This window comes from Anolis carolinensis, unplaced genomic scaffold (assembly GCF_035594765.1).
Source record: "Anolis carolinensis isolate JA03-04 unplaced genomic scaffold, rAnoCar3.1.pri scaffold_9, whole genome shotgun sequence".
In the NCBI taxonomy this organism is placed as follows: Eukaryota; Metazoa; Chordata; class Lepidosauria; order Squamata; family Dactyloidae; genus Anolis; species Anolis carolinensis.
Window position 1 is genome coordinate 24,908,094 of NW_026943820.1, and position 25,695 is coordinate 24,933,788.

Sequence of the window (25,695 nt, forward strand, 5' to 3'; positions counted from 1 at the left end):
CCAAAGATGGAATTGGGCCAAACTTGGTACACAGAGCCCCTATGACCAGCAAAAACTGGAGGAAATTCACTGTGATTTGGGGGAGTTGTAGTTCACCCTACATCGAGAGAGCATTGTGAACCCAAACACCAATGGAACTGGACCAAACTTTGCACACATACCTGATATACCAAAATTTGATTACTGGAGGGGTTTGGCGGGAGCTGACCTTCCTTTCTGGGAGTTATAGTTCACCCACAACCAGGGAGACTGTGACCTCCACCGATGACAGACCTGGTCCAAACTTGTCACACAGAACCCCCATGACTAACTCAACCTATTGGGGGGGTTTGAGGGGAATTAACTCAGCATAGTGGGACTTGTAGTTTACCCACCCATGATGCATCCAGAGCAAACTTGCCCAACATAACAAACTTTAAGTACTGATGAGTTTCTCGGTGTAAATCTGGCATGATGTCAGTTGTAAGTTCATCCACAACCTTATGCGTTTTGTACAATTAAAAAATGGACTTTTTCAAATAACCTAGGCAACAGCGGTTACCCTGGCTAGTACAAAGTACAGTAGAGTCTCACTTATCCAAGCTAAACGGGCCGGCAGAAGCTTGGATAAGCGAATATCTTGGATAATAAGGAGGGATTAAGGAAAAGCCTATTAAACATCAAATTAGGTTATGATTTTACAAATTAAGCACCAAAACATCATGTTATACAACAAATTGGACAGAAAAAGTAGTTCAATACGCAGTAATGTTATGTTGTAATTACTGTATTTATGAATTTAGCACCAAAATATCATGATATATTGAAAACATTGACTACAGAAATGGCTTGGATAATCCAGAGGCTTGGATAAGCAAGGCTTGGATAAGTGAGACTCTACTGTAAATCCAAACTGTGAAGAGTTTTGCCAGTCTAGTGAAGAGTTTTCTCAGAAGGGTTTCCCAACACTTAATAGACCATGTTTTTCAATGATTTGGCGACTACTCTCTTGAATACTTTGGAATATTGTTAGGTCTCTGCCAATATGAATGGACAATATGTGGGGAAGAAACTTGCTACCCTTCTCTGGTACAAAGCTCCAGCCCTATATCCCCGGTGATAAGTTGCAAACAATATTGGCTCATTTGGGGTGCGCGAAATGGAACTGAACCTCCTGGGTGTATGTTGCATCCCTGCTGAGAAGTATTACAACCAGGGTATTTCAAAGTTGATGTCTCCGGAGTGTCGTTCCATATGGTGCATTGTGCAAACATATTTTAAACCCTGAGTCCCTAACAGCTGGAATAGAGAAGGAGGGAGAGAAGAAGGGCGGGGAGAAAGAGGAGCTGATATCGATCTTCTTCCTCTCCTTGTGTCAGAGGGAGGAGAGTGGTTGAGAGAGAGAGAGAAGAACCCCAAGCTTCCTTTCAGGCAATATCTTCCAGGGAGCACCATCAGCCACTTCAGACCTTTCTTTAATAGTGGCCGGTTTGGCCTCTTTTCTCTTCTGAATAGTTGGGCTTTTACAGGGGGGAAAAATCTTCTTATTTGTTAAAAGCTATACAGAGGGTTGAAGCTACATATGAGAAAGAAATCTGAATCTTGGCAACTGCTTCCATATATCACATCCTGCCCAGCCTTTGCAGTTTCTTCCTGACCAAGATCCCTTTCAGATTAGAAAAGTCGGTGCCGGAGGCTTCACAGATGGATTTGGAGGTGCGGAGAAATTAAAGGCAAGGGGTTAAGGGGGTGGAGGGTTGTTGGGTTTTTTAAACCTTAGTGGCGTCTTCTCTATGCTTGTTTTCAGATCCCCCTCCAGCTTCTTTATTTGAAAAACTGGGCAGCAGCCTAGATGACATAGGGCTAAACTGTGGCCCTTTTCTTCTTTCAGCAGAGCAGACATAGGTAGCCTTCAAGTCTGAAAAGCATTGCTTTTATTCAGTGCTTTTCGGAGATCTGAAAAGAGCTTGAAGGAAAAAGTAGCCAAGGGGAGGAGAGAAATGTCTCTAATTTGGATTTTTTGGGGGGGGGGGGGTGGAATTGTGATTGCAGAAGTTTCTTTTCAAAATTCTGAGGTAGTATTGATAGATGTGTTGTCAAAGGCTTTCATGGCCAAATCACTGGGTTGCTGTGAGTTTTTCGAGCCCTGGTTGTTTCTTGTCTGGAATTCTTGTTTTCTGAGTGTTCTTCTTTATTTACTGTCCTGATTTTAGAGTTTTTTAATACTGCTAGAAAGATTTTGCCATATTTTTATAACCAGGCACGAAACAAGCAGGGTCAGCTAACATCTCCCAACAAAGGATTCCCCAGGCAGGAAGCAGCCATTCTTTGAATTTGCAAGGCTATTCAATGCTAATCAAGCTAGCTGGCCAATTGCAGCATTCACACTTGCCTCAAACAGACTAGAGTCCTTTCTCCACTTGCCTCATTTCCAGCAGACCTCACAACCTCTGAGGATGCCTGCCATAGATGTGGGAGAAACGTCAGGAGAAAATGCTTCTAGAACATAGCCATACAGGTTGAAAAACTCACAGCAACCTATTGATAGATTGTTTTGTGGGTATTGCAGAAAGAGCTATTCCTGTTTTGAACGGTGTGATATACTCACAGCGTATAGCAAGCATGGGGAAACTTTGGCCCTATAATTTTGGGAGTTGAAGTCCAAAACACCTGGAGGGCCAAAGTTTGCCCATGTATGGTGTATAGCAACAAGCTGTGGCAAGTAGAGATATATTTCATTTCGGAAAGTACAGGGTTAATTTACACCAGCATGAAGAGTGGGAGTGAAAGGTCATGCTGGGATCTCCCAAGATGTAGACAACATCAACTAGATATCCAAAATAAAAAGCGTTCATGTTTCCAGAGGCCTTTTCTCTGTCAGCTAGAGGCACCCAAACTTAGCCATAAAACAGTACAGTGGGCCTTTGCTATCCACTGAGGTTTGGTTCCCGGGCCCTCTATGGATACCAAAATCCATGGATGCTGACGCCCCATTACATACAATGTTGTACTTTATTTATTGTGTCAGAAGAGAATTGAAGGTACAGTTATAATATATTTTAAAAAGCACAAAGTTAAAAATGTGGCATTATGCTAGATTTCCTTTGACCAGAAGCTGTCCACTTGGAGTGCCTCTGGTATCACTGTGAGAAGGTTCTCCATTGTGCATGTGGTGGGGCTCAGATTACATTGCAGTGGGTGGTCTGTGGTTTGCTCTTCTCCACACTCTTATGTCGCAGACTCTATAGCCCCATTTCTTAAGGTTGGCTCTGCATCTCATGGTGCCAGAGCGCAGTCTGTTCAGCGCCTTCCAAGTCGCCCAGTCTTCTGTGTGTCCAGAAGGGAGTTTCTCATCCGGTCTCAACCACTGATTGAGGTTCTGAGTGTTATCCTGCCACTTTTGGACTCTCTCTTGCTGAGGAGTTCCTGCGAAGCTATTTCTTGATTTAAGGAGTTGGATTGCTGGCTGATATCCGAACAGAGGGTGACCGGAGATGTCACTACCTTAGCCCTTTCATTTCTGGCTGCTACTTCCTGATGGATGTCAGGTGGTGCAATACCGGTTAAACAGTATAATTTCTCTGTGTATTTATATACAATGGAGCCCCGGTGGCGAAGTGTGTTAAAGCACTGAGAAGCTGAACTTGCAGACCGAAAGGTCCCAGGTCCAAATCCCAGGAGCAGAGTGAGCACCCACTGTTGCTCCAGCTTCTGCCAACCTAGCAGTTCGAAAACATGCACATGTGAGTAGATCAATAGGTGAGTAGATCAATACCTCTGGCGGGAAGGTAATGGCGCTCCATGCAGTCATGCTGGCCACATGACCTTGGAGGTGTCTATGGACAACGCCGGCTCTTCGGCTTAGAAATGGAGATGAGCACCAACCCCCAGAGTCAGACATGACTGGACTTAACGTCAGGGGAAATCTTTACCTTTACCTTTCTGATTATTATTATTATTATTATTATTATTATTATTATTATTATTATTGATATTATTATGGATAGTTGAGTCCATGAATTCAGAATCTGTGGATACAGAGCACCGATTGTGCTTTAAAAAGGTTAACAAACTTAGCATTAATGTAGTGTTTTTAAAAGGCAAACAGATTTATTCTGGGGAAGCCTTTTGGAGGCCAAGTACTAGCTGACAAAGTGGAGCGTAAAGGTATACAAAGTTTTTATTGTTGCAGACATTTCCTTCTGGAATTAACAATATGTTATGCCTGCAATGTAGATCTGCATTTTCGTTATGCAGTGAACCCTTGGTATTTGGTTTGTCTCCAGGACCCTCTGGAGTGGATACCAAAAATCTGTGGATGCTTGAGGGTCATGGCAAGAAATGTTGGTGAGGAAAATCTAGGAATCAAATAGTACTGTACTTCTCTAACCTGGTGCCAACTAGGTGTGTTGAACTTTTGGAGATACAAGGCAGGATAATATGGAGGACAAGGGAGATGTTGGGCCAACAGCAGAAAGTAAATATCTGAAAGGATGGTGCATTGGGAAGATGTATTCAAGATGTGAGATGGTGTCACCTGTAGCATTGTTTTGTCTATGGTTCCATCATCCTTATATGTAAGACTGGACAGAAGGGTCGCCTTTGGGTAGATCTCTGGATCAGCCTCAGTTGGTTGGCTGGTGAGCTCTCTGACTCCTTTAACAACAGCACAACAAAAAGATGTGCTTGTTTTCTCTCTCTGAATTAAGCTGCAGGAAAGGGGAAAAGGTTCATGTCTGCCTACTGAAACTTACACCCATGAAACTGTAAAGAGAAATCCAGTAATGGTGATCCAATTGGAAAACCGATAAATGTTATGACATTTGCACTCCCTCCCAAAGCCTGCAAGCTCAGGGAGCCTATATTCAGAAGTAATCTGACAGTTTTCAGTGAAGTTCCCCTTTTTGGATTGCAAGTTCCCAGAATCCCCAATCAGCATCTGGATCTTGTAAGTGATGGTTTATCATCACTTCCTTCGTTTTTATGGTCTGAACCAGGTTATCTGATCCATTTTGCTCTCTGCCGCCTTTGGGTAGAGTGAACTGACTGCATCTCTTTTAAATTATTCTGAAGCATATAAAAAGGATGCCATCTGGGGAAGGGATTGATTGATGAGCAAATAAACACGGACAAGGCATGGAGCTTTCTCAAAGCCTCTGCACTGCATTAGCCGGTGGAAAACTCATCACATCAACCTGTACCATGAGCAAGATAACAGTCATTAGTGCCCACTGCCTGGTAACAAATAAAACAGAAATATAAATGGGAACACCTTCGAGAGTGAAGCGAAAGAAAGGAGAGAGAATATTGCTTACAGAGCTGTGTGTGAGTTTGCAAGTAAAACAGAACCGTAATGTTGCATTTTTCATCTTTGGGTGCATCCACTGTAGAATGAATACAGTTTGACACTATACAACTATGGGAGTTGTAGTTTGTTGAAGCACCAGCCCTGTTTGGCAGAGAAAGCTAAAAAAAGCTCCATGACTCCCTAGCATTGAGCCATAGCAGTAAAAGCAGTGTCAAACTTGGACCCTAGGGCAGAGTAGAAGTGAGCCAGGATTTGGGGGTTTCATGTTGGGGAATTTTGAGTGTTTGGGATTCTCTCTGGCCATTGGGCATGCTGGGCAGAACTGATGGGAGCTGTCGGGTAAAATATCAGGAGGGAAAAATATTCCTCCTCTCTGCTCTGAACCAATGAAAGAATGCTTACCCAGCATGGCCCACTTTCTAGTTTTGGCTCAGAGAGAGTCTCTGAAAAAGGCTGTTGTCTTTTCCCTGGGACAAGAGGGCATTCAAAGTGCAGGAATGAATTTGCATCCCTGGTTTTGCATTTCTTCCTTTCAGCCACATGAACTACTTGCTCATTTAAAAACACGGAGCCTCTGGTGGCCTAGGGGACAAAAACCTCGTGACTTGAAGGTTGGGTTGCTGACCTGAAAGCTGCCAGGTTCGAATCCCACCTGGGGAGAGCACGGATGAGCTCCCTCTATCAGCTCCAGCTCCATGTGGGGACATGAGAGAAGCCTCCCATAAGGATGGTAAAACATCAAAAAAACATCTGGGTGTCCCCTGGGCAACGTCCTTGCATACGACCAATTCTCTCACTCCAGAAGCAACTCCGGTTGCTCCTGACACAATTTTTTTTTTTTTTTTTTAAAAACACTATCCAAATAGGGTGGATGGTCTCCTGAATTGAGTTTTCTGTAGCTGTATTCTTAAGATTGAGGAATGGTAATTCTGGTAATTTCTAGAATTGTCTACGGTGGACTGAATTACATTTCCATCTTTTGTCAGTCCATAGATGCATAAGGAATTATGACGTTGAATCATTCCCTGGTTCTTTTCTTCTTTATGTTCCCCAGGTATTTTTCTTCCCAGTGTGTCAAGTAAAGAGCTCACTGTAAGATTACGTACCCCATGTATAGAATCTCTGTGGCATCAAATCTTGGGACTCAGTCGCACCATACAATTATAGTGTTACTATTTCACTTTAACTGCCATGCTTCCAAACTATGCAAGCCTGAGGTTTGTAGGACTGAGAATGTTAAGCACCGTTCCTCAAGCTCTCCAGTATTTAAAAACTCTAAAATTAGGACAGTAAATAAAGAACACCACTCAGAATATAGAGACATGAAACAATCAAGGCCAGGCAACACCTCCCAACAAAGGATTCCCCCAGGCAGGAAGCAGTCAGGCTTTGAAGCTACAAGGACATTCAATGCTAATCAAGGTGGCCAATTGCAACATTCACAATTGCCTCAAGAGTTTTTTTCTTCCACCCTGGACATTCCACAGATATGTAAACCCCACTTGCCTAGTTTCAAGCAGACCTCACAACCTCTGAGGATGCCCGCCATAGATGTGGGCGAAATGTCAGAAGAGGATGCTTCTGGAACATGGCCATACATCTCAGAAAACTCACAGCAACTCAGTGATTCTGGCCATGAAAGCCTTCAACGACACATTGATACCATGGCAGTTAAAGCGGAATGCTAGTACTATAATTCTGTGGTGTGAATTGGCTACATAGCCCCAGGCTACATGGCGTGCATGCATCTATATTGCAGAATTAATGCAGTTTAATAACACTTTAACTATCATGACTCAATGCTATGCAATCCTGGAATTTGTAGTTTGACACGGTCTATAGTTTCCTCTGCCAAAGGATGTTGGTGTCTTATCATTGCTTGCTATTTTGGAATCTATAACTAACAGAGATCCCATCTGCAAAAATGCATCAAACCAGATGCCTGGAAGGAAAAGCACAGCGATTACCTTTTAATTGGGCCATATCCATCTTGTCTGTCTGCACTACTGTCAATCTATATCGTATCTCTTTCCTAGAACTCTGGGGGAAATGCACTGTGATGTTCTGCCTCGTTAAAAACAAAATAAGAACTTCCTTCCTCTTTATAGCCCTCCCACCACACTTTATGGAGCCACGAGCAGCCACTTTCAAAACACAATATGCCTCCGATGTGTTCTGTGCCAAGTAGTTATCTTGCCATTTCCCCAGTGTCATTCCTTTTGTCTTAATACCTGAACCTGTGTGTTTTTTTTCATCCTAGAAAAAAATCTACAAGTACAAGAAGGTGCTGAGCAACCCAAGCCGCTTGGAGGTGGTTTTGAAGGAGATCCGCACTTTGGTGGACATGGCGCTGACGTCTCCTTTGCAGGACGAATCCATCCATCAAGCACCTCTGGAGATTGTTTCCAAGTTGCTCTCAGAGGTAATTTCTTTCCCCCCTGTTTTGAAATACCGTATATACTCGAGTATAAGCCGACCCTAATATAAGCCGAGGCACCTAATTTTACCACAAAAAAATGGAAAACTTATTGACTTGAGTATAAGCCAAGGGTGAGAAATGCAGCAGCTACTGGTAAATTTCAAAATGAAAATAGATCTGTAAGTGGAAAAGTAGGGTCAACAAAAACAATATGGTGTTAACAATAACTTAATAATAATAATAATAATAATAATAATAATAATAATAATAATAACAACAACAACACAACAACTTCATTTGTACCCTGCCCTATCTCCCCATGGGGACTCAGGCCAGCTTCCAACATAATAACAGGCAAACATTCAATGCCTACATAAACAATGCAGAGCTAGATATAGATCTATAATTATATATACTAATTTCACATATGTATTTCCCCCTGAAACGTTTGCAAATCCTCTCTCTATATATGTGCATTTCCCTCCTGCAATATTTGCAAGCCCTATATATTTATGTTTATATCTATCTAGAAATCTCTCTGTGTGTGTGTGTGTGTGTGTGTGTGTGTGTGCATTTCCCCTACAATATTTGCAAGACCTATATATCTATATTCATATATATATATCTATATATTTATATCTATCTATCTAGACATCTCTCTGTATATATATATCTGTATAGTATTTGCAAAGACTTGCAAACATGTGAGGCGAAAATTCATATATAAAATAATGTATACACATAGATACAGATATACATGGTACATGGTACATGGTTGGCTGAGGCTAAAAGACCAAAGATTGGGAATCACTGTGTAAGGGTGCATCTATACCAGGCATGGGCAAACTTGGACCCTCCAGGTGTTTTGGTCCAGGTTTGCCCATATTTCAAATCTGTTGGTCACCCAAAGCTTGTGGACATCATTTCACTTCTTTATCCTCTTTTTTAATGCATTGTGTCGAGGTTGGTGGGATAAAAGGATAAAAAAAGCCATTGGAGAAGCTATTTCCGCAAGCAGCTGGCAAAACGTGTTACGTGCTGAATTATTTTTAAATGAAGTTTCCTGCCTCCCTTCCTGTTGAAACAAAACTGCAAAGCAGCTGATCAAACTAGTAAATCTGCATTTGTTTGATTAAATATGTGTTTATTACAATAGTCTCTGCAAACATATATACCCTTTATGGAGAAGGAGTAAGCAACCCACAGCCTGCGGTGTTTATATTCCTTCCTGTGCTCTGCTGAATTTTGATTGATGAATTAATAATAATAATATTAATTATAAAACATGTATAAGTAGATAAAAAGTGTGTAGTAGAGAGATATGTAATAAAGTTGTAATGGAAAAGTTAAAAACTGATAAGAAATATGCTTAAAGATGTTCTTGATTTTTTTTACTGTTGAATTGTATACAATATGATATGTTTAAAATATTGTAAAATGAGGAATGTAAACGTATACATTTTGACTGATAAATTAATAAAAAAATACCTTAAAAAAAGAGAATTTTTTTTAAATTAAAGAGTTTAATTTAAGTAAATTTATTTAGAAAATAAATAAATAAATAAAATCTACCTTAAGCACACTGGAGGAAACACAGAACATAAATGTCGCCAATTATGTTTTATGAGATTCTTCTGCTGCTTTTCATTTTATTTGTTAGGTTTGTTTTTAACATTGTTGCAATTTGTAACTTTCCTGCAAGTTGTTTGGGATTGGGTTGCTGTGAGTTTTCAGGGCTGTCTGGCCATGTTCCAGAAGCATTCTGTCCAGTCGTTTTGTCCACATCTATGGCAGGCATCCTCAGAGGTTGTGAAGTCTGTTGGAAACTAGGCAAGTGGGGTTTATATGTCTGTGGAATGATGTCCAAGGCGGGAGAAAGAACTCTTGTCTGCCTGAGGCAAGTGTGAATGTTTCAATTGACCACCTTGAGTAGCATTGAATGCCCTTGTAGCTTCAAGGCCTGGCTGCTTCCTATCTGGGGAAATCCTAATGTGAGTAATACCAAGGAAGAGACAAGAAATCATTGAGTCCAATGACTTGTAGCCTACTGTTTGGAGCACAACCTGCCCTCAGATATTTAAGGCTTTCACATCACTTCCCTGTCTTCTCTTTTCCAAGTTAAATATATCCAACTCTCTGAGCTGTTCCCTATAGAGCTTAGTTTCCAGATCCTTTACCATATCCCAGTTTGTATCTTTCCTGAACGATAGTGCTCAGAACTGGACGCTGGCTATTGCTTTGGTGTTGTAATGCCAGAGATTGAACATGGATTTTATTCCTTAACAGCATGTTCTGTTGTCTCCTCCCATTCCAACTTATGATAAATGGGAAGATGGCAGCCATACTTAATGGCAGAACAAATACATTGCATACATAAAGTCTTAGTTTCAGTCTGCAGTAGCTGTAATTCACGGTTCCAGAAAAAAAGAGAGGAAATGCTTGGGATCCTATTAGGAACTTCTGCACAGAGGTGACAGGACCAGGCTTGATGAACCATTCACTTTGACTCATTCCAGATTCGTTTCATGTACTCATTGGGGACGCTTAACTTGGATGAACAACTTTGGTATGGGGAGAGCATACCAAACATGATTCATTTATGCTCTCTTTTGCTTGAAGCTGAGAGCATGAATGAATCATGTTGGTTCATTTATGCTCTCAGCTTCAAGCAAAGGATAGTACATGTACTAGATCTGACACCTAAGAAATGGCATCATTTTAGTGATACATTCATGTGCTAGTTGCACTCTGCATTCAGGTTATTTGCCATAGCACAACAATTGCATTCTGCCAATACTGGCAAAAGCACAGTTGTGCATATTGCAACATTGTGCATTTCAGTTACACATTGCACATTCCAGATTCATATTTCACATTGTGAAATGGCACCTGGTCTTTAACATGCATTCTGCAATGTGTCTTTTCTGTGTCAGGGGGTTACATAGCAATATGTACATTCAATATTCCATTTGAATATTTATATGATGTAGAGTGAATGTTTGATGGCAGCTCATGTGGACCGTTTCTCAGTGTAGACAGGGAGTTATTGGCCACTCTTATACAGTGCAACAATTCAAAGCAATGAGTTCTGGGAAACAACTTTGAATGGACCCGTCTTTTAACACCCTGCTATACTAAACAAAAAGTTTACTGTAGATGGATTTTTGATGCAACTGAGTTTTTTTAAAAAAAAATAAATCTGATTTTTTAATATGTTTTCCCTTTTCAGAATGCCAATCTAACCCCACAAGAACATGAAAATATTATTGTGGTAAGTATGGAGCAACATCTCTTTCCTGACAACTTCATTGATGTTTACTTTGCCATGTTTTCTTTTTTTTCTTTATTTAATTTCCATGTATTGCCTCTTCATTGAGCATATCAGTTTGTTGCTGCTGTTGTGTGCCATCAAGTTGGCATTTCCTTATAGGTGCCTTAAAATATCTCCCCGCTTTTAAGCAGTACCTGTTTATCTACTCACATACTGCTTTTGAACCGCAAGGTAGGTGGAAGCTGGGCTAAAGGCCAGGAGCTCACCCTGACCCCGGTTTCGAACTGTCAACCTTTAAATTGACAAGGTATACTGCAGCTAGTGGTTTAACCTGCTGTGCTAAAGCCTGGCCCATTTCAGCAACATTTCAGTTGAATTTTGAAACTCATGAAAATATGCCACTGCTGAATTATGCAGTTTGACAGCACTTTTTACTGTCAACAGCTCCATGCTATGGCTTCATGTGCGTTGTAGTTCTATAAGGTCTTTAGTCTTTCACAGCTTACAGGATTCCATAGCACTGAGCCATAGCAATTCAAGTGATGTCAGATTGCATTAATCCTAAAGTCTAGATGCACCCTAAGTTGTCCTTCCCTTCATGAATGTTAAATCTGAAAAGAAATGTCTAAGGGCTTAATTGGAACAGAAGGCTACATACATAATGTTGATAAAGGTGAGTCAGTCAAATTCTGCTTGTGGCCCCAATTTTGACTGTCTCATGAACCAGCGGTTCCAGCAAGGCAAGAGGACAAATCATAAATACATTTGGAGTTTTGTTCCATCAGGCCTCTTCGGGGCTTATCTTTTGCATTCATCATCTTGTGCTGCTTGATCCAGTACTTTATTACTGATTCATGAGCTTGCACTTGAGTTGAAGGAAAGCTCCAGCGGTTCAGCGCAAGGACACAGAACGCTTCTTTAAAATGTGCCTTGCCACATTACGCAACCAAGGATTCCATAGTCATTAAAGTGAATTATACAGTGTAGATCAGGCATGGGCAAACTTTGGCCCTCCGGGTGTTTTGGACTTCAACTCCCACAGTTCCTAACAGCCTCAGGCCCCTTCCTTTCCCCCCTCAGCCGCTTAAGCGGCTGAGGGGGGAAAGGAAAGGGCCTGAGGCTGTTAGGAACTGTGGGAGTTGAAGTCCAAAACACCCGGAGGGCCAAAGTTTGCCCATCCTTGGTGTAGATGTACCCTTAAAATGAAAGTGTGGCACATTTCAATGTATGCTTTAATCTAATGTTTGTGTTTTCAACCTATCAAACACATAAACATTAAAGCATACATTGAAATTGTTGCTAGTAATTCATCTATGAAAACCCAAGAGAAGTTATCAAAGGCTTTCTCTGCATCTCAGAACATCAACGCTCCTCGCTTTTCTTTAATTTGCCAAAAATCCCGTTTGTTCTTCGTGTAGCCAAGCTTTCAGTATCTTTTTAAGCCTCTCCGCCAATATATCTGAATAAATTTTGCAATTCACAGTTAATCCATACTTTCATTCTTGTGCGTGAAGTTGCAGAGATATAGCCCTTTCAAATTGGGACTATCTTTTTGAAACGCCATGTATTTTAACTCTATGTTGCAACCTGCCTCAAGCCTTAAGGAGAATGGATAAGAATTAATTTTAATAATATTAATAATCAAATCCGCATCCTCATCCTATGGAATCTTGGGAGGATGATGTTTTTTTTAATTGTGTCAGAAGCTAATTGAAAAATTGCAAGTCACTTCTGTTGTGAGAGAATTGGCTGTCTACAAAGATGTTGCCCGGGGATCATGCACAGTAACTTCCAACTATCCAGGTACAGTAGAGTCTCACTTATCCAACACTCGCTTATCCAACGTTCTGGATTATCCAACGCATTTTTGTAGTCAATGTTTTCAATGTATCGTGATATTTTGGTGCTAAATTCGTAAATACCGTAATTACAACATAACATTACTGCGTATTGAACTACTTTTTCTGTCAAATTTGTTGTATAAGATGATGTTTTGGTGCTTAATTTGTAAAATCATAACCTAATTTGATGTTTAATAGGCTTTTCCTTAATCTCTCCTTATTATCCAACATATTCACTTATCCAACGTTCTGCCGGCCCATTTACGTTGGATAAGCGAGACTCTACTGTATTAATAATCAAATCCGCATCCTCATCCTCATCCTATGGAATCTTGGGAGGATGATTTTTTTTTTAATTGTGTCAGAAGCTAATTGAAAAATTGCAAGTCACTTCTGTTGTGAGAGAATTGGCTGTCTACAAAGATGTTGCCCAGGGGATCATGCACAATAACTTCCAACTATCCAGGTAATGGTTCCAATTATTCAGTTATCTTACTTTCTCCAATTATAAATCTTATATGAACATATTGCCCTACTAGTCTTCAAATTCTAAATCTTACGTTCTTTCCCAACATAAAGAATTGTTAAGTTCAACTGCATAATGTTGTTTTATTCATAGTATATGTAGTGTTATTTTAGCATAGGTATGCTTTGTATTTTGCCTTTTTGTAGTTTCTCCTTATAGGTTGTTTTATGTTCCCCAGTAGAAATAAGGTAAAAGTGTGTAAGGGGCATCTCCACGGCAGAATGTATTTAGCTTAAGGCCACTTTAACTGCAATGCCTCGATGCTGTGGAATCCTCGGAGTTCTTGTTTTACAAGGTTTTTAGCCTTCTCTGTCAACTAGTGCTGATACCCCTCAACAAGCTAGTTGTAGTCCATCATCTAGAGCAGGCTTGGACAAATTTTGACCCTCCAGGTGTTTTGGACTTCACCTCCCATAATTCCTAACCGCTGGTAGGTTTGTTGTCGAAGGCTTTCATGGCCGGGATCACAGGGTTGTTGTATGTCTTTTGGGCTGTGTGGCCATGTTCCAGAAGTATTCTCTCCTGACGTTTCGCCCACATCTATGGCAGGCATCCTCAGAGGTTGTGAGGTATGGAGAAACTAAGTAAGGAAAGGAAAGAATATATATATCTGTGTAGAGTCCAGGGTGTGGCAAGAGACCTTTGTCACTGGGAGCCAGCATTAATGTTTCAGTTAATCACCCTAATTAGCATTGGAAATGTTTTATCTGTTGCCTGGGGGCATCCTTTGTTCAGTCAAGCCCTCAAAGTGTTGGTTCCCATCTACTGTTTTGATTTTGGAGTTTTGTAATACTGGTAGCCAGATTTTGTTCATTTTCATGGTTTCTTCCTTTCTGTTGAAGTTGTCCACATGCTTGTGGATTTCAATGGCTTCTCTGTGTAGTCTGACATGATAGTTGTTGGAATGGTCCAGCATTTTTGTGTTCTCAAATAATATTCTATGTCCAGGTTGGTTCATCAAATGCTCTGCTATGGCTGATTTCTCTGGTTGAATTAATCTGCAGTGCCTTTCATGGCCACACAGCCCGAAAGACATACAACAGCCGCTGGTAGGTTGTTGGGAATTGTGGGAGTTGAAGTCCAAAACACCTGGGGGCCTGAAGTTTGCCCATGCCTGATCTGGACAACCACATAAAATGACATGGAGGGACAGATTTGGCCTGTGGGCCTTAAGTATGACACATGTGCCATAGACAGGCAGCCTGGTGTAGCTATTTGAGTGCCAGATAGGACTCTAGGAAACCAAGGTTTGAGTTCATAGAAACCCACTGGGTGACCTTGAGCAAGTCCTTCTTTTCTCAGTTTCAGAGGAAGGCGCTGATGAACCTCTTTTGAAATCTGGCCATGATCGTGTCATCCAACTATCATAATGAGTCAGAAACTCATGCAAGGCACACAACAACAGCGTGTTACTAGAGAGCCAGTAATGTTTTGAATTTGGGCTGTTGTGTGATGTATTTCAACATTTCTGAAGCTTGGTAGAAGGACAAATCTGAGGTTTCTGAGTGTGAGTAATGTTCAAAACAACAGTGCTGGTATATTAGTTATCTTTAATCCAAATTGCCCCAGTTGTTGTGCTTGAAAGAGTTCTGCTGTGCAAATCCAATACCAGGAATCTTGTAGCTGAGCTCCAGGACGGAGAAGCCCCAGGGCCTTCCTTGTATACTGAGATTTTTTTGTTCTAGCAACACTTTCCAATTTACCATGGAGGTCTCGGTGACATAATTTCATTACAACGCCCGCGGTGGTTATAATTCCTAATACATTTTACTACCCATAACCATATTGCTTTGCCTAGAGATGGACAGAGAAGGTGTGGAGCAAGTGGTCAGAAAAGCGAGGGATTCGTTATGGGAAAAAAGGAGGAAAGCTCAGATGTTTCCATCAGCAAGAATTGAAATGAGTTGTATTTTTTGTTGCAACCAGCAACACCAAACATCCCTTACAATTACTTCTTATCAAATGACTAGACCACACGGCATTTTCAAATATTTGCCTACATACAGCTAATGTTAAGAAAAAAGCAGGAAGTACCATGTACTCTTCCACTTTACGACAATATTCTCGCTTGGTGTGAACTCTGGTTCATCATGAAATGTTGTGGGACAATGGCTGGTCTTTGTGCTGATAAGAACAAATAATGTCATTTCCACTGGAAGCATGAGTTTCTTGCAGTCAACATGATCATGCGAACCCTTTTGGCACATGGGTTTTGACGTATAGAACGTGTAATATATTGTTTTATTGTTTAATTTTTGTGCTGTGTGTGATACTTGCAAAGCATGGAAGTTGGATATGTGAACCTCAAAACAGGAATTCTAGTATCTAGTCCCTAACTTTCCTTCCTGTGCCATCTGGGCATCCTTGGCAAACCCAGGACACTAATGTGTTGTCATGCTTATGTCTAGTCCTTTGGCGACTAACGTCCTTTGCTTTGAATAACATTTGCTGACCCACAAGTCAAAGCAAACAGACCAGGCCTGAAAAACCTTGAACCAGAATATATTAATGAATAATTTTGAGAATATTTTTGTGAATATTTTTATGAATACAGTAGAGTCTCACTTATCCAAGACTGGCTTATCCAAGGTTCTGGATTATCCAATGCATTTTTGTAGTCAATGTTTTCAATATATCGTGATATTTTGGTGCTAAATTCGTAAATACAGTAATTACAACATAACATTACTGTGTATTGAACTACTTTTTCTGTCAAATTTGTTGTATAGCAGTGATGTTTTGGTGCTTAATTTGTAAAATCATAACCTAATTTGATGTTTAATAGGCTTTTCCTTAATCCCTCCTTGTTATCCAAGATACTCATTTATCCAAGGTTCTGCCGGCACGTTTAACTTGGAGAAGTGAGACTCTACTGCAGTTGTATGATTAATTTTGTGAATATTTTCATGATTACTTTTGTGAATAGTTTTGTGATTATTTTTGAGAATATTTTCATGAATATTATTTTGAATATTTTCATGAATAATGTTGAGAATATTTTTTGAATATTTTCATAATTGTGAATATTGTTGCAATTATTTTGTGAATATTTTTATGATTTGTTGTCGAAGGCTTTCATGGCTGGGATCACAGGGTTGTTGTATGTTTTCCGGGCTGTATGGCCATGTTCAATTTTTATGATTATTTTTGTGAATATGTTTGTGATTATTTTTGTGAATTTTATTCTTTTGGGAGAAGCTGTCAGTCACCTTCTGTTTGCCTTCCTCCATTTATCTGCCAAATAGTCAACCTGTTTTTGGAGCACAACAGGGTGATTATATAACACACCTTATGTCTATGGTGCTTTATACTGTAAAGTAATTGTTAAAGAAAAATCATCAGTATACATTGGAGATGGAGTGGGTGCTCTCTGATGCATCTCACACACAACTCGTGCTTCTTGTAGAACAAAGTTGGGCAACTTTAAGGGATTGAGTCACACCCCAGCTCCTAAACCCAGGACCTTGAAGGACGACAGTCATTTTATTTTCAACTCCTGAGTAGACAATGATGTGATAAATAATGAGTTGTATTTGTAACAAAGAGTTCCTTTAAACTCTATTTGTTTATTCATTTTGTAAATAGAAATATATTCTATGTAAGATGGAGAACGAAAATGCACACTAGTAATATTTATTTCATCTAACCTGGAATATCTAGAATGGGATTCAGTTTAAATACAACATAATCATGATTTTTTTAATTATTAATCTTGGTAACAGTCAAGAATCAACTATAAATCGTTTGTTTTCCTACTATTTTTAGGCCCTTGCTCCTTTGCTGGAAAACAACCACCCACCTCCTGACTTGTGTGAATTTTTTTGCAAGGTATTTCTGGCTATTGGATGTTGTTCTTGTTGCTTTAGTGAGTTCCAGAACTCATAAAATGCTGTTTAAATCTGGCATATCTGGGCTGCAGAGGCCCAGCTGGTTCACCAGGGGAGAGAAGGAATGGTGCCGTCAATGCCACATAGAATCATAGAATAATAGAGTTGGAAGAGACTACATGGGCCATCTGGTTCAACCCCTTGCCATGCAAGAAAGGCCTGGATTGGGATTTAAAAATTCCCCATGGTTATCCAGAGTGATACTGATTGGGAGGCATCAGGGTGAGCCTGGTTCTGAGCCAAAGTTGATCTCTGTAGAGAGAGGGAGAGATAGAAGAAAAAAATTAAGGTGAGGCATATGGGTTATCCATTGCAATGGTCCCCAAGAACTAAAATGTGGTCTGCGGCCTCACCATTACTACACCATTGCAACGTGAGTAACTAGTCTCACAAAACCCTCTTATAGTGCCAAGGCAACAGGGATGTTGGGAGAGGCTGACTACCCATGAAAGAGACGACAACAGGCCTCCTGACTGCTGCTTCTCCTCCTCCCTCGCCCTGAGCTGAGCTGTTCCACATGGCGTCTGGAAGCAGGGTCATCTTGTTGTCTCCATTGTAGGCCTGTTACTGGGATTATTTGGGGTGCTGATTCAGAAAATTGTGTTGGATAGACCACATCAGCTCTAGAGGATTAAATATGGTTTTCTGTGGGTGAACAGATGGCGACTACTGGATGGCATATGTTCTGTATCAGAAACTAGAGCTGATGTGGTCTATCCAATGCAATTTTCTGAATCAGCACCCCAAATAACTAAACCTAAAGTTGACCAAAAATTGATTCGTAATCCTTTGAGTACTAATGTTGGAGTGGTCCCTGGTCAAAGTGGTCCCTGGTCAAAAAAAGATTGGGAACCACTAGTTTTAATGATAAGTGACATTTCCCAGAACTAAACATTTAGCTTGTATTTGTGAAAGTTTGCCTCCTCATACTCTGAGGGCAAATTGATGTCCTTCTGGTTTTCTCCCAGTTTTCTACTAATTATGTCTCTCCTTCGTTCTCTCCCTGCTCCCTTCTGCCTTCCGTAAAAATCTTTTCGGTTCTGCAAGGAGCAGAGCTAGAAGAATCTGACTAGTTTGGACTCTAGCTCCCAGGATCTCCCTGCCAACCTGGCTGGGAGATTTTGAGAGCTGATGTCTAAGAAGTGACTCTTCTCCCAAGCTCTGGTAAGAGGGAATGTGATAAGGCCGAGATGTTCTCCTCTAGTCCAAACCAGGCACGGGCAAACTTCGGCCCTTCTGTTGGGCATTGTGGGAGCTGAAGTCCAAAATACCTGGAGGGCTGAGGTTTGCCCATGCCTGATTTGGACTATGCTATCCTTCCCAAGTGCCACTGGGAATTAATGGGAGATGCAATCAACAAGTTAGCCACCCCTGTGATAGAGCTTTGTATGATTAAAAAACGTCTAGGGAGATGTTTGTCAGCCTCCTGAGATACTCTCCCCATCCAGCAACTCTGATAAGTAGGAAATCTCTTTCTCCCCTTTATGTGATCTACATGGTTTCTTCCTGCAGCACTGCAGAGAACGTCCTCGGTCCATGGTGGTCATAGAAGTATTCACTCCGGTTGTACAAAGAATCCTCAAACACAATATGGTGAGTGAAAAGGTTGTCTTCCTTACCCTTAATCTTTATAGCAGTGCCATTTTGCGTTATCTGTTATGTCCACATGATATTTAGGACAGGACTAGGAGTGAGGGAAATCATAGAAGGACAGGGTTGGAAAGGATCGCAGGATCCTTCTATTTCAACCCTATTTTTCCATATGGAAATGCACAGCTAAAGCACACCTGAAAAAAAGGCCATCAAATCTTTATTTAAAGATCTCCAAAGGTTATCCTGTCTCTCTCTAAGGGAGATTATTTTACTCTTGAACAATTCCTATAATTGAGATGTTGGGTGAAAATGTCTTTTCATGTGATTTGAGACCATTGGTTCTTGTTCTTGTCTGTGGAGCAGAAGGAAATAAGCTGGCTTTGTCTTCTCCATGATAAATACACACAAATGTCTATACTAGACAATGTCGAAGAGATAAACAAACACTATAAAGGTTCAAAACATAAAAAGAGATGTGTATATTAGAGCATCTTGCAAAGGCCACAGAAATAGTCAGGCCTCTCTGAGTATAGAGCTATCTTCCTTCTATGTAAAAAGGATAAGCGAATACTATAAAGTTTCAAAACATAAGTTGCACTATGTAATGCAGAGCACCATATATATACACAATATTACCTGAGAGTTAACAACAATAATGAAAATAATAAGTACAGTCAACTGTTATAATCCACAGTAGTATCTTCCAGACTGTAATAGTCTCCAATAGTTACATAGTGCAATTTAAGTTTTGAAACTTTATAGTATTCGCTTATCCTTTTTACATGGAAGGAAGATAGCTCTATACTCAGAGAGGCCTGACTATTTCTGTGGCCTTTGCAAGATGTTCTAATATACACATCTCTTTTTATGTTTTGAACCTTTATAGTGTTTGTTTATCTCTTCGACTTTGTCTTCTCCATGTCATCCCTTCAGATGCTTGCATGTCGCCTCTCAAATCTTCTGTTCTCCACATTGCCCAACCACCATCCATCCAAGCAGCCATGCTCAGTGCTTATTTGGTTATTTTTTTTATCTTCCCTTCCCAAATTCCCAGGAAGGTTTTTATCCACTCTGAAGTCATCACGGAAACATTGCAAACAATTGATTGTGTCTAGATGCAACAAAAGAAGCAAACAGAAAGATGACTCTGTGCTTTGTTGGAACGGAGGACGTCATGATTCTGGAGGTGGCAGGGTTGTTTCGATGCCTGCTTTCCCAACCTTGGGTGTTGCAATAGGACTTCCTACCATTCTTGTAAGATACCAGGTTGGGAAAGGCAGTTTTAATTAGTAAGGGGCAGAAAAGGAAGTAGAACATAAAGTGCAACAAATATTTTCCCAAGTTCTTAATTCACTATGTCTAGATGAATGGTTATGATTATGATTTTATTCATTTATATCTTTCCTTTCTCCCCAAAATGAGAGCAAAGCAGCTAACATGTCTGCCTCTTGTGTCAGTCTCTCCTTGGAGTCTGACTTCCATCTTTCCATGGTGTTATTAGTCCTCTCTTCTGTTTTGGACAGGATTTTGGGAAGTGCCCTCGGTTGCGGCTCTTTACTCAGGAGTACATTCTGGCTTTGAATGAACTGAATGCTGGCATGGAAGTGGTGAAGAAGTTTATTCACAGGTTGGTACTTGTCTGGCCCAAATGTGTGCTGTTCTTTGGGGATGATAACCCTTTAATTCCCTTTTCTCCATTCTCAGCCACTTTTCATTACCAGATGTTACAGTAGTGAGTAGCTTTTCAAATCTGCTTCTATTTTATAGTGAAAGATAGAAGATGTTGAACAAAGGTGTCCTGCTTAATAGCCGTTTTCCAAAGCTCAAGCCCTGCCCTGTGCCTTGTCCCCGTAAACCAGTGGGTCCCAACCTGTGGTCCATGGACCACTAGTGGTCCCCAAGAACTAAAATATGGTCTGCAGCCTCGCCAGTACTACACCGTTGCAAATAAGAGTAACAGTCTTGCGGAACCCTCTTATAGTGCCGAGGCAATGGGGATGTGGGGAGGGGAGAGGCTGACTATCCACGAAAGATGCAACAACAGGCCTCCTGACTGCTGCTTCTCCTCCTACCTACCTACCTACCTACCTCCCCCTGAGCGGAGCCGTTGGTATCTTCATTTCTAAGCCTGATCCTGGGTTACAGACCGGGCTGTGGCACAGGCTGGTTAGCAGCCAACTGCAACAAATCACTCTGACCAAGAGGTCATGAGTTCAAGGCCAGCCCGGTGCCTGCGTCTGTCTCTGTCTCTGTTCTATGTTATGGCATTGAATGTTTGCCTTATATGTGTAATGTGATCCGCCCTGAGTCCCCTTCAGGGTGAGAAAGGCGGAATATAAATACTGTAAATTATTTGGGGTGCTGATTCTGAAAATTGCATTGGATAGACCAAATCAGTTCTAGATAATTAAATGTGGTTTTCTGTGGGCTAGCCGACTACTAGATGGCATATATTCTGTATGAGAAACTAGAACTGATGTGGTCTATCCAATGCAATTGTCTGAATCGGCATCCCAGATAACTAGACTGAATCTAAAAACCAAAAACTGATTCGTAACCCTTTTGGTATTAATGTTGGAGAGTGGTCCCTGGTCAAAGTGGTCTTTCGTCTAAATGGTCTCTGGTCAAAAAAAGTTGGGAATCACTGGTCTACACTATAGTTTAACTCCAATTTAAATGATGTGAGTTGCAGTTTGGTGAGGCACCAGCACTCTTTGGCAGAGAAGGCTAAAGACCTTGTAAAACTACAAATCCCAGGATTCCACTGTGCTATGGCAGGTAAAGTGGTGTTAAACGACCCAAAACTGATTCGTAGCCCTTTTGGTACTAATGTTGGAAAGTGGTCCCTGGTCAAAGTGGTCCCAGGTCAAGTGGTGCCTGGTCAAAGAAAGGTTAGGAACCACTGCCATTGACCAATCTTACTCAACCTGGAAGCTTCTAGCTGTATTGGGCTGCAATTCCCATCACCCCGGCCAAGAGGGAGGCTGCCATAGACTTGGCCTGTGTTTTCTTTGCTGCAACAGTGTTGCCTTGTGTTTGTCCCCTCATCCATTGACGGTTTTGATGTCATTCCAGCATGCACGGCCCGACCGGACAGTGCCCCCATCCCAGAGTCCTTCCAAATCTCGTCGCAGTCTGTTTAGCAGCCATTTATTCTTGCTATGAAGAGTTCATCAACAGGTCAGTTACTGTGCTCTGAACTGTTAGCCCTTTCTTTCCCTTTGGATTCTTTTTCACTTTTGCTTCTGATTCCCAACGGTGTATCAGATGCAAAAGGTACTTTATGTGGCTTAGCTTCCACCTTAGAGTATAGATGGCAGATATTGGGCAGATGCTGGGGAAAGTGCAGCAAGGTCTTGGAGGACGAGTTTTGTGTATTGCACTACCCAGTGTGTTGTTTTCTAAGCTATAGTCTGCTGCTACTCTTGCTAGTGTTGAACATAGATTCAACTTCAAGAGTCGTTATCTTTTATATGCAGAATAGTGAGAAGTTTTATCCTGGATGTTAAGATAGCCAAGTGTCCTGGGGTAAACATTAAATTAGGTATTCCACGTATTGTGTTACGAGGCCTCTAAACTCATGTGCCATCATCATCCAAATCTATCCCATCCAACTATCCCCATTTTGCAGAGACAGTACAGACGAATATTCTGTCATATTGGCTGCTTTTACACTGGCCTGTTTTCTCGCTCTTCCTCCCACTTTCTTCTCTTTGTCATTGGTTTCAATATGAAAAGGGCATTTGCACTCAGTCAACTAATCAGGGGAAATGGAGAGGAAGCAGCAAACTTCCTTTAAAAGGTCCTTCCTTTAAAACTCAACCAAAAGCAAACTGCTACAACATCTCATACCTTGTATATTCCTCCTCATTTGCCATCTTGATCATGTCCAATCCAAGTTTTTTTTGTCTGTCAGGAGCGACTTGAGAAACTGCAAGTCACTTCTGGTGTGAGAGAATTGGCCGTCCTCAAAGATGTTGCCCAGGGGATGCCCAAATGTTTGATGTTTTACCATTCTGTGGGAGGCTTCTTTCATGTCCCTGCATGGGAAGCTGGAGCTGACAGATGGAAGCTCACCCCGCTCCCTGGATTTGAACCGCCAACCTTTCGGTCAGCAATCCTGCCGGCACACACCGGGGCTCCCAATCCAAGTTAAGATTATGGACTAAAGTAGCAATTAATAAATGAAAGCAATCTACAAAATCAATATCAAACACAGGAATTCAGAACCGAATGGAACATCCCAACGTAGAACCAAAAAGTTAACATGAATGGCTTACTACCAAAGATAATGCTCAAATTCAGCTTTCAGGCCAACTGAGACTGATTCACTGTGGTCCCCATTTGGCCAGTGCATCAGAGCTTTCTTCATTTCAATTCTATCCCTTCCTGAGATTGTCTGTCTAGAAAAGCGAGTTGCTTACACAGGTCCAGGATAAATAACTGGACTATAAATTTCTTTTCCTGTATGTCATTTAGAAGGGCAAACTGTATCCTTTCTCCTTCTGGCCCATAATACAAATTCCATTAGGATTTTCCTTAGCTATAAACAAGCAAACATAGTCACAAGAGACCAAAATCCATGATTCTGTTGCAGCACAATTAGTATTTCCGATATGACCGAATAGTACTGTTATTCTACCGGGTTGTTGTGTTTTCCGGACTGTGTGGCCATGTTCCATGTTATTCTACTGTTGCTGCTCCTTCTGTTATTGCTGCTATTATTTTGATTCTCCGTGTCGTTCAAAATGCAGCCGGGACAATTCTCCGAGCTTGAAAGAAATTCGGAACGGTTGCCAGCAGCCGTGTGACCGTAAGCCAAACCTGCCCCTCCGCCTCCTCCACACGAGCCCTGACCTGGTGTCCCAAGAGGCCACGCTGAATGAGTCTCGCCTCAAGTCGGTCATCGTCACGTCGAACGAGATCCACGTGGAGGTTGAGCGCAACAACACGGCCAACCAGAAGATGACGGCCAACGCGGGCAACGACAGCGAGCCCAACCTGATTGACTGCTTGATGGTCAGCCCCACCTGCAGCACCATGACCATTGAGCTCAGCGCCCAGGCCGATCGCATCCTCGGCTGCTACGTGGAAATACTTAAGATGCTGTGAGTAGCCGCTTTCCACGCTTTTCATAGCGGGGTGGGGGTTCAGATAGCTTTCAGCCAGGCTTCTCCTCTCGAACATCTGTAGGCATTTGGGGAGATGTGGAATTAGCAGGGCAATAAATCAAGCAGGGCTGTTAATGTTTGCAAGAGGCATCTGGCCAGACTGTGGAGCTCCAAAAATAGCATCCAACTCATGAAAATGGCTAGTTTTTATATGTACGTTGACCCTTGAACATAGTTTACAAGATGTTGCCTGGAGTTCTGGGCTGTTTCTTGGTCACCAGAGGCCCCTCTGCTTCTTCCATTTGAGGATAAACTAGCAGGTTTGTTTCATGAAGGTCCCAACTCAGAAGCAAATGGCAAAAGAAATGGAAATGGGGGGCTTCCCGTTTGCATCACAGAAACCATCAGTGCAAAAATTTTAGGTTACAATAGAGCTCAAAGTCGCTAATTTAGCACAAGTCTCCAAACCCCACTTACTGGACTTGTATTAATTGTTATCTCACTCCAACCCACTCCAATAACACATGCATATAAATGTTCACACGTTCAGTCCTTGTTATCTTCAATGGGCTATATGTGCTACTCTGCATTTATTTGTTGCCTCCGGTTCCCCTGACTCTCATTCCTGGAAAGGGGGTCAGTCATGCCAAGTCCTCCTTGGTTTCAATGACCATTAAGCCCTGAAGGACATGGCTGGATTATAGACTTATTCAGTTGAGAGCGAAAGGAAAAGCAATTTGGGAAAAACAATTCCCCAAAGACAGGGATGCATGAAAAAGCATTTCCTCACAATGAATTAGCAGATGTTTAAAATGCAACTAGCTGGCAATAATAAAAAGGGAAAACTCTGGACCAGATATTTTTACTGCCATACTTATTATTTATTGATATAGATTAATCAAACTAACAGAAATCTGCACATCTGACTAAACCTGGTTAGATTCACTGTTGGTTACAAGAGGATTTTATAAAATAGTATTGTCTGGGCTGGTATGGAGGAGGTACTTGGTGGTTAGACCATGGGTTACAACGCATGTTGATGCTAACACTAGTGACATTTTCCAGGGTCTTGGGTAGGAATCATTCCCATTGCCATGATTTTCTTCATTGGAGATGCCAATGATGGAAACTTTGACTCCTTGCATATAAAATAGATGAGCCCTCTTCTGTATAATGTTATTTGACTGTGTAATTTGCAATATGGTACCCAACAGAAAAGTAAAATTGGGAAATTAGAAAACAAATATCAAACAGATAAATGCAGAAAGAACGTTCAAAGTGGCAATGAGATCACTTCTGTTTGGGAGGGAGACGTCCGACTGAAATAATAAATTTCTTTTACAAAGTGGCAAATTCCTAGCTTGGTGGATTATTCTTGGTTTCTCAAAAAGTGAGTTGTGCATGACCTTTTTCATTACAGGTCAGATTATGATGACTGGAGACCAGCACTCGCCAGTTTGCTCCAACCCATCCCATTCCCCAAAGAGTAAGTCCATGTCAACTAGCTTCTTTTTGAGCAAAATATGTGTGAGTATATGCGTTTGAGAGGGATCTGTTTTTTCCTCCTGTAAAATTATAGACAAATGTCCACCAGATTTTGTGATGCTGAGAATATTGGCCAGGACGGTCCAAGGAAATCTCATAGACTTGCTGTAGCTCAGGGCATGTCTTGAGTCCTCTATTTATTGCATATTTAGGCTAATTCCAGAAAAACCATGGGGTACATCCGCCAGGTAGATTTAATGCAATTTTTCACCACT

At 41.2% G+C, this 25,695-nt stretch overlaps 1 protein-coding gene across 4 annotated transcripts in view; it reads left to right on the forward strand.

Moving 5' to 3' along the window:
• The window catches only part of cmip (c-Maf inducing protein), a 135,120-nt gene that overhangs the window by 92,569 nt on the left and 16,856 nt on the right, over positions 1–25,695 (forward strand). For all 4 annotated transcript variants that reach the window (XM_062961960.1, XM_062961962.1, XM_062961964.1 and 1 more), the window contains 8 exons: positions 7,548–7,709; positions 10,936–10,977; positions 17,110–17,172; positions 18,744–18,824; positions 20,348–20,451; positions 21,900–22,004; positions 23,579–23,932; positions 25,356–25,421. In XM_062961960.1, coding sequence (XP_062818030.1) covers positions 7,548–7,709; positions 10,936–10,977; positions 17,110–17,172; positions 18,744–18,824; positions 20,348–20,451; positions 21,900–22,004; positions 23,579–23,932; positions 25,356–25,421 — 977 coding nt within the window. The remainder of the gene's footprint in view (positions 1–7,547; positions 7,710–10,935; positions 10,978–17,109; positions 17,173–18,743; positions 18,825–20,347; positions 20,452–21,899; positions 22,005–23,578; positions 23,933–25,355; positions 25,422–25,695) is intronic.